Below are 13,305 nucleotides of genomic sequence, written 5' to 3'. Positions count from 1 at the left end.
CCTCCTTTTCCCGGAAGGGATGTGCTCATAAAGAATGCTGCCCTCCAATTGTTCTGTCTTGTGCAAATTTGGACCAAATGCCTAATTATCATTGATTCTCATCTCAGTATGGATTTTTATACTCAGTGCTTTGAAAAAATATTTTGTTGTTGTTGTTTCCTGGGGGAATTACAGTGGAATCAACTGTGATTTGAAAGATGCCTTTTTAGCTCTCCTCTCCCTCCCTGAGACTGTTCTGGGGGGCGAATTCAGTTGTCACTTAAGTAATAGTAACACACACTGTCTGGAAAACAACTTAAAAATCTCATATTAAGTCTTCAGATACAGTTCTTCCTTCTCCACTGCTTGAGTCCCAACCGTGGAAATATTTAACCCACTGTTTGAATGTTCTCTGGGAAATAAGTCTTACGTTGTGAGGTATGTCCCTGGCCATAAAGGAGCTCAATGCGGGCTCTCTGTCATTCAAAATGGCAGGAGCAAGTGAGCAAGCCAGCTAGACTTAGACTTGGAGTAATGTTCTTTGAATTTTCCAAGATTGAATAGGGGGCAGGTATAGACAAGAAAACACTTTCCTAAATATTTCATTTCTTTACATGGTCTCCAAATCTCGGTCTTTTTAAAATGTGCTTTAAAAGAGTAGTTAAAAAAAATGCATGGCACTTGTCCTGTAGAGAAATAAGAGGAGGTTATATTTTGTTTCCCTATGACATTTGGTGTACCCTGTGCACTGAAGTTTAGTAATTCACAGATGCAGTGCTAAATTAAATTGCCTGTCTGCAAAGCAGTTGGGAAAAGCAGAATGATTCGCAGGAAGCAAGTGTTGGTTTTGAGATTTTTTTTTTCTAATCCTCTGTGGCAAATGCTTACTAAAGTTGATTCTAAAGATAACCCCAAGAGCAAACCTATTGTGCACATTTATTTTCTTAAGAGGGCTATTTCAGGAGTCCTTAATATGAAACAAGACCAGACAGTGAAATAGATACTTGTAGCAAGACTGATAGGTGTCTCACAAAGTCAGAGAGGGCAGGATTAGTTGATTGTCTGCTATCTGTATTCTAAATCCCATTCGTTGCCTGCTTTCTTCTATATTTTTGTGCATATATATGTATGTATGTGTATATATATATATATACTGCTTTATTTTGTATTGTTGAATTAGAAACAAAACTGATTCTTTTCAGTCACCTTATGGTTTAAGCACTGGTAGCAGTGCTTCCTTGATGTTGGCTGCTTGCCAAACGAAAGCAATTATGTGTAATAATAGAAAAATTAAGAGGTGAGTGTTGCTGTTTTACAGCAGGACATGGCAAAAACCATTTCCTTCTGTCAGCAGTATCTTGATTACACTCTCACATATAGTCTGACTCTTTTATACCACACATACATGCACTTGGGTCTGTGTATGTACACACACACACACACACACACACACACACACACACTTCCTGTGGGTTTTCACTTGAGGTCACTGAAACCAGAAAGAGGAAGAATGCAAACCACAACTTTTAGAAGCAAAGGAGAGTAGAATTCTACTGGTTAAAAAACACAGTGATGATGGTAAATGGTGGGGAGAGGGAGTGATGAGCTCTGATCTATAATGGTGGCCCTCCTGCATTCCCTACCTCTGCAGGTGTCCTGGTGGTGAATGTCACGTGGAGGAACAAGACTTATGTGGGCACTCTGCTGGACTGCACCAAGCATGACTGGGCACCTCCCAGGTACACACGGGCCTTTCTCCTCTGCTCCTTCCTCCTCTCCTCCCCCCTCACTCTGCATCCTCTTTCTGCAAACAGACTGGAGAGATTAATAATACATAGAAGTCGGCATGTAATTGTAGCCAGCAAAGAGAAACCAACAGTTGTGGGCTGAACCCAGCAAAATGCAGGGGCTGGATTTCTTTCCCACCGGGAGCTTTCTCCCCTTTGTTTTTCATTTTCTTTTTTTTTTTTTTCCTCAGAATGGGACTGGGAACTGGGTTAAAGCCAGCTCCTGGCGTTGTGTGCTTTGGTTTTCTGGGGAGCACTATAAGTCAGTGACTGCCTGCTCTTGGCCAGGTGCAGTAGTAGAGCAATGTCTCTTGCTTTGCCGGGGTGGCCGTCCTGTTCTGCATGGGGTGCTGACTCTCCTGGACTGCTTTGATGTTGTGTGTGCCTTAGCTGCTTGGTTCCGGGTCACGCTTAAACTGACCTCTCGTCTTTGCTTTCCTAGGTTCTGTGAGTCTCCCACGAGTGACCTGGACATGCGAGGGGGCCGAGGCCGAGGGAAGAGAGCGCGCTCGGCAGCGGTGGCCCCAGGCTCAGAGGCCAGCTTCACTGAGTCCCGAGGGCTGCAGAACAAGAACCGAGGGGGTGCCAACGGGAAGGGGAGGCGGGGCAGCCTCAACGCCAGCGGGCGAAGGACACCCCCAAACTGTGCTGCTGAGGACATCAAGGCCAGCCCCTCCTCCACCAACAAAAGGAAAAACAAGCCACCTCTGGAGCTCGACCTGAACTCCAGCTCGGAGGACAACAAGCCCGGGAAACGGGTCCGCACGAATTCGAGAAGCACCCCCACCACGCCCCAGGGGAAGCCAGAGGCGGCTTTTTTGGACCAGGGCTGCTCTTCCCCGGTGCTGATAGACTGTCCCCACCCAAACTGCAACAAAAAGTACAAGCACATTAATGGCCTGCGGTACCACCAGGCCCATGCACACCTGGACCCCGAGAACAAGCTGGAGTTTGAGCCTGATAGCGAGGACAAGATCTCAGACTGCGAGGAGACGTTGAGTAACGTGGCCCTGGAGTGCGGCGAGCCCAGCACAAGTGGCTCCTATGACACTGTGAAGGCGCCCACATCCCCTGGCCCAGGGAACCCCCCGGGAACCCCCAAAGGAAAGCGAGAGCTGATGAGCAATGGCCCGGGTTCTGTGATGGGTTCCAAAGCGGGGAAGAACTCCGGCAAAAAGAAGGGCCTGAACCATGAACTGAATAACCTTCCGGTGATCTCCAACATGACGACTGCAATGGACAGTTGCTCAGCCGCAGATGGTAGTTTGGCCACCGAAATGCCCAAACTGGAAGCCGAGGGCTTGATCGATAAGAAAAATTTGGGAGAGAAGGAAAAGGGTAAGAAAGCCAACAATTGCAAAATGGACAAGAACCTCTCGAAACTTAAAACTGCCCGGCCCATCGCCCCCGCCCCCGCCCCCACGCCGCCCCAGCTGATTGCCATACCCACTGCAGCCTTCACCAGCACCACCACAGGGACCATCCCGGGCCTGCCCGCCCTCACCACCACCGTGGTGCAGGCCACACCAAAGAGTCCTCCGCTCAAACCCATTCAACCAAAGCCCACGATAATGGGGGAGCCTGTCACCGTGAACCCAGCCCTGGTGTCACTCAAAGACAAAAAGAAGAAGGAGAAGCGAAAGCTCAAGGACAAAGAAGGGAAGGAGACAGGAAGTCCGAAAGTGGAGGCGAAGCTGGGTAAACTGGAGGATGCCAAGGGGGTGGGGAAAGACTTGTCTGGGCATTTTTTAAAGGACCATCTCAGCAAAAGTGAGGGGCTGGCCAACGGGCTGTCTGAGTCGCAGGAGAGCCGCATGGCCAGTATCAAGGCCGAGGCTGATAAGGTGTACACGTTCACTGACAACGCACCCAGCCCTTCCATCGGCAGCGCCTCAAGAATGGAGTGCAGTGCCGTGGTGAATGGGCAGGTGCCCATGGCCCCCCTGCATGTGCTGGCCCAGAACGGCCCTGATGGCTCAGCGGCCAAGACCAGCAGCCCCGCATACTCCGACATCTCGGATGCCGCGGATGATGGCGGCTCCGACAGCAGGTCGGAGGGGCTGAGGTCCAAAGCCAGCTCCCCCGCCGATGTCCTTGCTGGGAAGGATGGGGTACTCAAAGGGCATCCGGCAGCCACCGCACCATCCTCACAGGTGAAAGAGTCCCATTCCCCCTACTACCACGGCTACGATCCTTACTACTCCCCAAGCTATATGCACCCGGGCCAGGTGGGCGCCCCTGCGGCTGGCAACGGTGGGAGCAGCCAGGGAATGAAGATCAAGAAGGAGTCTGAGGAAGAGGCGGAGAAGAAGGACCGGGCGGAGCAGCTCGAGGCCAAGAAGGTGGAGCACAACCCGGCGCCGCTGCAGCACCAGTCGGTGATCACGCAGCGGCACCCCGCCCTGGCCCAGTCGCTCTACTATGGCCAGTACGCCTATGGGCTGTACATGGACCAGAAGTCCCTGATGGCCACCAGCCCGGCCTACAGACAGCAGTACGAGAAGTACTACGAGGACCAGAGGCTGGCCGAGCAGAAAATGGCCCAGGCGGGGCGCGCAGAGAGTGAGAGGAAAAACGAGCTCCCCCTGAAAGAACTGGGCAAGGAGGACAGTAAGCAGAAAAACGTGCCGTCGGCCACAATCTCAAAAGCTCCCTCTACTCCGGAGCCTAACAAACCCCATTCTAAACTAGGGCCGTCAGTGCCTAATAAAACTGAGGAGACAGGTAAATCGCAGCTTCTCTCCAATCACCAGCAGCAGCTTCAGGCCGACAGCTTCAAAGCTAAGCAGATGGAAAACCACCAGCTTATTAAGGAGGCTGTAGAAATGAAATCTGTCATGGACTCTATGAAGCAGACAGGTGTAGACCCAACCTCGAGATTTAAACAAGTAAGACTGTGTGGCCTGGCCCCGCCCGCAGGGAGAGAGCAGGGTGAGACCGTCCATGTCGCGGCGGCGCTTAGGCTGCCCTAGGGTGGCGTCCTCTTGTCGCGGAGCTCAGTGCAGAGACTGTCGCAGGAGTTTACGGGCCCTCTGGAATGTGCGTTGCCCACTCTTGCCTTGCCTGGGTGTGTAGTTAAAGGAGCCCCGAGCCAGCGCTTTGCGCACTGTTGCTCCCCTCCAGCTGCTCCCATGCCTTCCTATCTCATCCAGACTATGGCAGCTGTAGCCCAGAGTCACTGAGCTCCCACCTCATGCTGAGAGTTTGAGCTCAAAATAGTAGTTCTTACACATTTCCACATCTTCCAGGGATGAGAACACATGGGGGCCCCAAGACTGACCTTTTCCCACACCTTTTTAAAAATTCTTCTTATTCTTTGGTTTTGGGGACATGCCCGGTGGTGCTCAGGGGTTCCTCCTGGCGTTGCACTCAGGAATTAACTCCTAGTGGCGCTCAGGGGGACCATATGGGATGCCAGGGATAGAACCCAGGTCAGCCCCATGCAAGGCAAGCACCCTACTCGCTGCTCTGGTCCTGCCCTACGCCTCTCGAGTAAAACTCAGGTCCCCATTTTTATTCTTGCATTTCGGTTGTGCCCTGTCTGTTGTTCTCCAGCCCAGTGCAGCGCTGATCAGCACCCTGGCAAAGGAACACCACGAAACTCACTGGTGCTCACATTTCTTTTCACGCTGTAGACTTGTGCCTAGCCCATGTCAGTGAGGACTCATTCAGAGCCCTCGGTGTTTATTTTAGGATTTCCTACCTCTACCCTCTGTGAATTTTAGCAGCAGAATTGTCCTTTATATTCATGTCTTTCTAACAGTTAGAGCTAGAACCCCACTTTGAATGTTTTCTTGGCACCTGTAATGCCCATGGGATTTCTCTCCTTTTGGGGGGTGGGTGCCGAAAAGGTCATTCTAGATCCACCACCCACTTCTGGAAGCCTAAACCCCAGACTGTGACTTCATAGGACCCTAGTTTATAGCTGTGCTATTGGGGAGCTTATCAGCGGATTTGTTTTTAATAGAAAAACTTCATGTATGTGATTTATTTGAATTTTTGTTTTGATAAAATGTTAGCACATTGAGACATGAACCATCCAGTAAGCCTCAACTGCAGTGGTAAATAGTATTAGGAAACTGATGCTCCCCTTCCCTCCACGCCCCCCCCCCCCCCACACACACATACATATATTAAGTGATGTTTCTTAGATTTATTAATGGTCAGCTTAAGTTGGAGCCTAAAAAAAATTTTTTTTAATCTGTGTAAGGTAATAAAGAGAAATGAGGATTAGGTTAGATGTGCCTGCAGCTGTTATTTAATGTTGAGAAATTTCATTAAGGGCCCCGCTCTGAATCCCAGCAGACTTGTGTCTGCAACCCATATCCGCTCAGGTCCTGACCTTATATGACCTTTGAAAGCTTTGGTTTTTATCTTCTGTAAAATGGAACTTAGAGTGCCTAGCTCGGACATTACTCTAAGAGAAGGGGCTAAGCACGTGTTAGCACATGCATTCATGTTAACACAGTATTAGACGTAATAGTGTAATCATGATGATGAACAGGTTTTTCTGAAAAGTTAAAAATTTTCACCTCTTCCCCCATACCTCCTCCCCCCCCCCCCCCAAAACTCAGGATCCAGATTCAAGGACGTGGCATCATTACATGTACCAGCCCAAGTACCTGGATCCGCAGAAGTCAGAAGAACTTGACAGAGACAAGAAATTGAAAGAGGATAGTCCCCGGAAAACACCCAATAAAGAGAGCGGGGTGTCCACCCTTCCCGTCTCATTAACGAGCATTAAGGAGGAACCCAAAGAGGCCAAGCGTCCTGATTCTCAATCCATGGAGGAGAACAAGCTGAAAAATGATGATCGGAAGACACCCGTGAACTGGAAGGACTCTCGGGGGACCCGGGTGGCTGTGTCCTCACCCATGAGTCAGCACCAGTCCTACATACAGTACTTGCATGCGTATCCTTACCCACAGATGTATGACGCCAGCCACCCTGCCTACCGCGCTGTCTCGCCTGTCCTCATGCACAGCTACCCGGGTACGTGCCTCGGGCTCTCACCCTGCTGGGGCAGGGACTGTGCCGAGTATGAGCTGTTCAGGATAAATTAGGCATTTCAAGGGGTGACACTGGCTTTTTACTGCTTAAAAGTCCCACAGATGAAACTGATCCAGTGTGACGCTTCTTTTCTTTCAGTTGAAATGTCAGGAGTTCTCAGCTGTAGTTTCCACGGGCTCTGCTGTTCCTGCTGTGGCTGTTAGACTGACAGCTACTTTATTGCCTATGAAAATATTCTAAGCACTTACTGTCATAATCATGATAGTTACTATTTCTTTCACTTAAGCGGACACATAACTGTATGAAATGGCTTTAAGCTCAATTCTGTTTATAACCTCCATTCATTGGGACAAATTAACTGGGAGGAAAAAACCAGGAGAAACCTCCTTGCAGTTTAACACTGATATAGCCCATTCTTAATGCAATCCCCTATTTCAAGATCTCTGGCTCCTACCCCAAATTCATGTAATCCAAATGATTTTTTTTTTTAAGATGGAGCCTGTAACTTGATGTGGCATTTGTTGTTTATCTGCAGGAGCCTATCTCTCTCCAGGATTTCATTATCCTGTTTATGGGAAGATGTCAGGGAGAGAAGAGGCAGAGAAAGTCAATACCAGCCCTAGCATCAACACGAAAACAACCACTGAATCGAAAGCACTGGATCTGCTCCAGCAGCATGCCAACCAATACCGCAGCAAGTCTCCTGCTGTACGCCTCCTTTTGTCCTTATTGAAAAGTACTATGTTTTGGGGTGGGAAATGGGAGAGGAGAACAAGCAAGAGAATGGTTTTGAAATAGAAATGGTTTGGGAACCCAGCTGTGACTTCAGGGTGCTGTTTTATCCTAATAACCTCAAGAAGGGAGTGTTCAAAGTCAGATGCTTTGACGGATGACGGGAGGTTGTGTATGGTGGTAGCAGGTTTTTCTGTTGTCGAATCTTGCATACCTTGTCAACCGATTGGGATGCTCATTAGCATCCTCCAAATTCCTAGAAACCAAGTTCTGGTGCAAAATATTTTGGGGGGCAGGATGTGTGAGGCACTCATGTGTGCCAGGGCAAGTCGCTTGGCCAAGACACAGCCACATCTGCTCCTTTTTGACTTGTTGTCATTTGCCTGTAACTCTGCAGATGCCATGCGTACGTGTGTTTGTGAAAGATTCCACACCCTCCAATCCTCACAAGCAGACTGCAGCTAGCCCTGGTGACTGTTGTGAAGAGATACAAAAGAATGGGTGTGGTAGTGCTTACGAGAAAAAAACTGGAGTGCTTGCTTTGGCAGCACATATACTAAGCAAAAAACTGGAATCGGGGCATAGGATCCGAGTCCATCAAGAAACTCAATGCAGACAGTAGGAAAGATGATTTATGAATATTTCCTCTCAGAACCCAAATGCAAATATTTCTTTTGAGTGAAAAAGAACTTTAAGATTCCTTTTCAAGTGCAAAGAGAATACACAATCCTTAAATAGTGAGTTGTGGGGGCAGGGGTCTCTCTGTGAGCGTACAGATGCTGAGAGACCTTGGAGTGGTTCAGCACGCATCAATGACCTAAACTTGACATTGGCATCTAATATTACTGAAATTATGAGAGAGAATCTTCCCCACAGATGTCCTTAATAAGGTACTGGAGGATGGAGCGATGGTATGGGAGTAGGATATTTGTCTTCCATGCATCCAACCAGGTTCAATTCCCAGCACCAAGTACAGTCCCCCAAGCATTGCCAGGAGTGATAGGTAAATGCAGAGCCAAGAGTAAGCCCTCAGCACTGCTGGGTGCCATGTCTCCCCCTCCACCCCAACTTACCACACGCCCCCCAAAGGATGTTGACCTGGGGTTGACTGGATTGGCTGGAGTATAGTTTCTGAGACCAAGTTAAATTCCTGGCAGCACACACCCCTAAATCCCCAACAATTAGACAGTTAGATCTGAGTTACCAAGTATAATTCCTATTTTAAAAAGTAATAAGGACAGGAGCGATAGTACAGGGGTAAGGTACTGGCTTTGCACATGGCTATATTGCGTCAATACCCAGCACTCCATATGTCCCCCCAAGTACTGCAAAAAAGTATCCCAAGGATAGAGCCTGGAGTAAGCCCTGAGCTCTGCTAAGAGTGGCCTCCAAACCAGATTAAGAATAATAATGATAAAGGGGTAATTAAAAACTAACTTTTCCTTTGATCTGTATATAAAAGTTGTTTCCCCAAAGAAATGGAGTAGATTATAAACCTGCATTGAGAGTGTATAGAAAGTTCTCTTTTTATCCATTTGATTTTTGGGGATACTTGGGGGCTCCTCCTAGCTCTGTGCACAGGAGTGATCCCTGGCAGTGCTTAGGGCAGCCATGTGTGGTGATGGATTAGAAACCAGGTCAGTTATATGCAAAGCAAACACCTTATCCCGTGTTCTATTTCCTCTGCCCTTTATCTGAGGAAAAACCCATGTGCCAGCTGGTTTTCTTTGGGCAGAGTGATTCAGTATTGGCTGAATTTCCAAGGGAACCTTATACTTGTCTTTTGAAATGATGGCCCATTAATAGAGAACTTGAAGGAAGTGTCTGCTTTTTAACCATTAGTGCATAGTAGCAGTGGGACAAAGGTGGTTTGCTCATTGTTTTGCAGAAGATGACAGGGGAACTCTCTCTTTTATGTTGCAGCCTGTGGAAAAGGCTACAGCTGAGCGGGAGCGGGAAGCAGAGAGGGAACGGGACCGCCACTCCCCCTTTGGCCAGCGGCACCTGCACACGCACCACCACACCCACGTCGGCATGGGCTACCCTCTCATTCCTGGGCAGTACGACCCTTTCCAAGGTCAGCAGCTCTTCAGTGTGCCTGTCTTCATTCTGCTCTGGAAAACGATCGCCAAAACTGCCTGGCATGTCTGAGAATCACGTCTTATTAGCTCTGGAAGATTTTCTAAGCTTTATTTTCTCCTATTTCTTAGTGACCTAACAGAAGCTGTTTCTACAACTCTGTATTCTACTGAGACACGAAATGGCCACCACTTAATAATTGTCACTGGTTGATGTTATCAGGGGTGGCTTACTGTTATCTCAGACCGAGGGCTGCGGCCTGTGTCTGGGGCCAGGATATAACAATCAGGAGATCAGATAGCCACTTCAGGGAAATCGGGACACACAGCAGTGCGAGGGTGGGAGGTGCTGCTGAATTGTGACGCGAGCTGGTTTCCGCAGGCTCTTAGGGTTGCTCTTCTCCTGGGGAAGGAATAAGATGAGCTCTCGCACTTGTCATAACGTAAATCAGGACCTCTTCACGGCCCTCACTGCTGTGTGTCATTCTCTGAAGATGGAGAGGTGATTCTTAAAAGCAGGGGATGGACCTGAGGGATGAGTTCTTGGTGCTGTGATTAGCAGGCGCCAGCTGTCCCAGCTCAGCCACCTTCAAGAAACACTTGCCAAGGGACACAGCAGCGTTAGGCAGCCAGATACCAGGGACTGCTGTACAACTCTGAACCAGGGAACAGCGTTAGTGAGACTGAGAGCTGAGATGAGGGGACCAGAGGGGGTCATCCTGGTGTGCAGGTGACCACTATTGGCACATGCTTATGTGACGTCTGTGCATAGAGGGTCTTGGAGGGAGAGGGTTCTGTCTGGTGTGTCATTCTGAGAAGGATACTTCTTTATTGGACCAGTGACCCAGACTTATGAACTTACTACTTCCACGTAGATCATAGTGATTTTCAGTGCAGAGCTTTCACCTAGGAACTCACTTGCCAGGTTCCCTCTCTTTGATGTGTAAATATATGACAAAAATGTATAAAGAGGTCAGAGCAATTATATAGCAGGTGGGCACTTGCTTTGCATACAGACTGACCTGGGTTTCATCCCTGGCACTCCTCCTAGTCTCCCAGCACTTCCAGAGTGGCCCAAGAAACAAAAGCCCAAGAAACAAACAAACAAAATGTGTAAAGATAATCTCTCAAAGTGGGAAGTGTTCGATATGAAACTGTCACTCTCATGTATTCAGCTCATGCCACTTGGTGAAAACCAGCAGAATTAAGAAAATAGAGCTGGGGTGAGGGCTCAAATGGCTGAGCCCATATTTTTGCATGCTAGAGGCTCACTTATTCTACCCAGCACCTGCTGATCCCCTGAGAGCCACTGGGATTAAAATTAATGTTCAGCTTAGCCATTATTTGGAGCTATTCTCTGACTGCCATCTTTTCCTTAGAGGCTAAAAGTTAAGGCTCTTTCAGAGTTTGATTCACTAATTCCTTATACCGTTCGGCTGCATTGTTCAGTCAGTCACAGGGGAAAACATCAAAGTGATAAAATGCATTATGAAAGTCTTGTATGCTAAGCAAATAGCATGGCGCCTCTATAATTCACTGTGACTTTTGATTCCTGTCTTACCTGGTACCTATTATTTCTCCTGGGCTTCCTATTCAGAAATGCATGCAAACCATTTAGTGCTATTCAGAGCTAGAGAGATGGAAAGCTACCCTCTCTTGGAATTGCTGTTCAAGAGAATGGCAGAATATGTGTGTGATATTGGTTAGACCTGACGCTTTGTGCTCTGTCTTTGCTGCCCGGAACATATCCTGTGGGTGTGAGGGACAGATTGCTGCCTTAGGGCTTGCAGCCCTCTACCACAGGGATCTGGAGCTGCTCTGCTTTTGCTGTGTGTCATGGAACCTTGTTCTTTCCCCACCAGGCCTGACCTCCGCTGCCCTAGTTGCCTCCCAGCAGGTGGCCGCCCAAGCCTCTGCATCAGGAATGTTTCCTGCACAAAGAAGGTAAATAGCTTCTGCTTTGGGAACTGTTTTTCTAAACAGAGACAGATGAAGTGGATGGGCAGAAGAAATACTGGCTTTTAGACCCAGAGCTTAGCTCCGTGGGTTTTATGGTTTTTTACCAAACTTGATTTTATTTGTTATTTAAGAAGCTCTTGTGGTGCCACTCTTCTTCACATGTAAGGTAGATTCCGTGGGCCTTACTCTGAGCTCTATTGAAGTCACAGTGAAAAAGTCATTATTTCAAACAGTTGCAAGTTTCCTAGATTAGCTTCATGGCTTTGTTAGACTCACTTGCCTTGATACCCCTCGTTTCCTCATGTTCCACAGTGGTCACAACAGAGCAATGAATGTTATGTTCATAATACTAAAGGTGATATTTGCTCCTTAATGATTTGAGTTGTCCCATAAACTGTCTTCAGAGGGAACTGGTTTCCCACAGTTTATGTCACTGTGGCAAAGCCCTTGATTTTCTATGTAATCGACTTCCCGGAGTTGAATGAAAAGAAGCTGAACAGCCTTAGGTTTGAAAAATTTTATTACTCCATGCGTTAACACCCTTATGCTAAGAGTCTCTTTTCTTTTGCAGAGAATAACAAGATTGGAAATGTACGTTGTCATGTGACTGGATCACATGGGGAAGCGCTTTATACAGACATCAGTTCCATGGTGTTAATTTGAAATGCCTTAATGGCAGGCAAAAACCAGTCATTTCATTTTTGTAAATTACAGATTTTATCACAGAGTAACAAATGTTGCTGTAATTAAACTTCTGTTTTATATATATATACGTATACATATATGTGTATATACATATATATATATATATATTCTTTACTTTTTGTATCAGTAACCAGGCTCGCACACACAGGGTCTGCTGCCAAGTCGCAAACCACTCAGTAAAAGGAAATAAAAAATGTATTTGTCATGTTGAAAAGTGTTAGCCACAAAAGGCTGCTTACTTTCTTTGCCTTTTCCTTTTCACTTGTAAATAAATAATGTTATGTATCAGTGTGCCTGAACCTTTGCATATCCTCCATATACTTCCCGTCAGCTCCTCAGAAAGGCTGACTGTGATGACACTTGGGTACAATTTAGATGTCCACGTAGGTGGCTCCCGTTAAAGACGCATCAGTGTGAAATGTTCTGTAGTCACTGTTTGTACTGTGTATTGTGGGAAAGAAATACTTTGTGAAGGCATGGGGTTGCCAGTACCACAGAAACTGTGTTGTATATAATGTAAAGATTAAAATGGGGAAATAATGAGCATCTGTGAATAATGAAGTGTCATTTTTTGATAATCTTGAATGGCAAATAACCCAATAGCCTGCATACCAGAGACACCTGTGATTGTTCTATTACTTGAATAGTCCTGCAGTCCTTTTTTTTTCCCCCCACTGTTTACAATTATCCAGTTTTAGAAGAGAGAGACTTTAATGCCATTGCCTGGTTACTTGTTTTATGCTGTAATCTAGTTTATTTTATGTAAAATGTATATTGAATGCTTTCCTTTTTTATACCTGCCTTAAATAATTTGGCAATCAGAATTAAAAAGGTTTTTTTTTTTATAATGGCTTCTTGTCTGACTCGTGTTATTTCTAGCTGGTGGGTAGTGTTTCTCATGCTCAGAGAAAGGTTTCTTAATATCATGCCTGTCTAATGCATTGAGATACAGAACACAGATACTGACTTTTCTCATACACACAGCTGTAACAACCAACTAGTACGTTTCATTCACTGGGTCTATGCATATATACTGGCTATTTACTCCAGGCATG

At 47.0% G+C, this 13,305-nt stretch overlaps 1 protein-coding gene across 4 annotated transcripts in view; it reads left to right on the top strand.

Moving 5' to 3' along the window:
• The window catches only part of ZNF608 (zinc finger protein 608), a 101,959-nt gene extending 88,865 nt beyond the window's left edge, over positions 1 to 13,094 (top strand). For 2 of the 4 annotated variants that reach the window (XM_056124223.1, XM_056124222.1), the window contains exons 4-10: positions 1,631 to 1,718; positions 2,209 to 4,654; positions 6,341 to 6,758; positions 7,312 to 7,484; positions 9,432 to 9,585; positions 11,449 to 11,530; positions 12,117 to 13,094. In XM_056124223.1, the coding sequence (XP_055980198.1) occupies positions 1,631 to 1,718; positions 2,209 to 4,654; positions 6,341 to 6,758; positions 7,312 to 7,484; positions 9,432 to 9,585; positions 11,449 to 11,530; positions 12,117 to 12,123 (3,368 nt within the window). In that variant the 3' untranslated portion in view covers positions 12,124 to 13,094. Of the gene's footprint in view, positions 1 to 1,630; positions 1,719 to 2,208; positions 4,655 to 6,340; positions 6,759 to 7,311; positions 7,485 to 9,431; positions 9,586 to 11,448; positions 11,535 to 12,116 lie in introns of those variants that run through there. The other 2 variants (XM_056124224.1, XM_056124225.1) reach the window with 2 other exon arrangements.
• The last annotated feature ends 211 nt before the right edge of the window (positions 13,095 to 13,305 follow it).

Source organism: Sorex fumeus, unplaced genomic scaffold, assembly GCF_029834395.1.
Source record: "Sorex fumeus unplaced genomic scaffold, SorFum_2.1 ptg000051l, whole genome shotgun sequence".
Classification (NCBI taxonomy): domain Eukaryota; kingdom Metazoa; phylum Chordata; class Mammalia; order Eulipotyphla; family Soricidae; genus Sorex; species Sorex fumeus.
The sequence above is the reverse complement of the archived record's forward strand: the minus strand, read 5'-3'. Positions and strand labels throughout refer to the sequence as shown.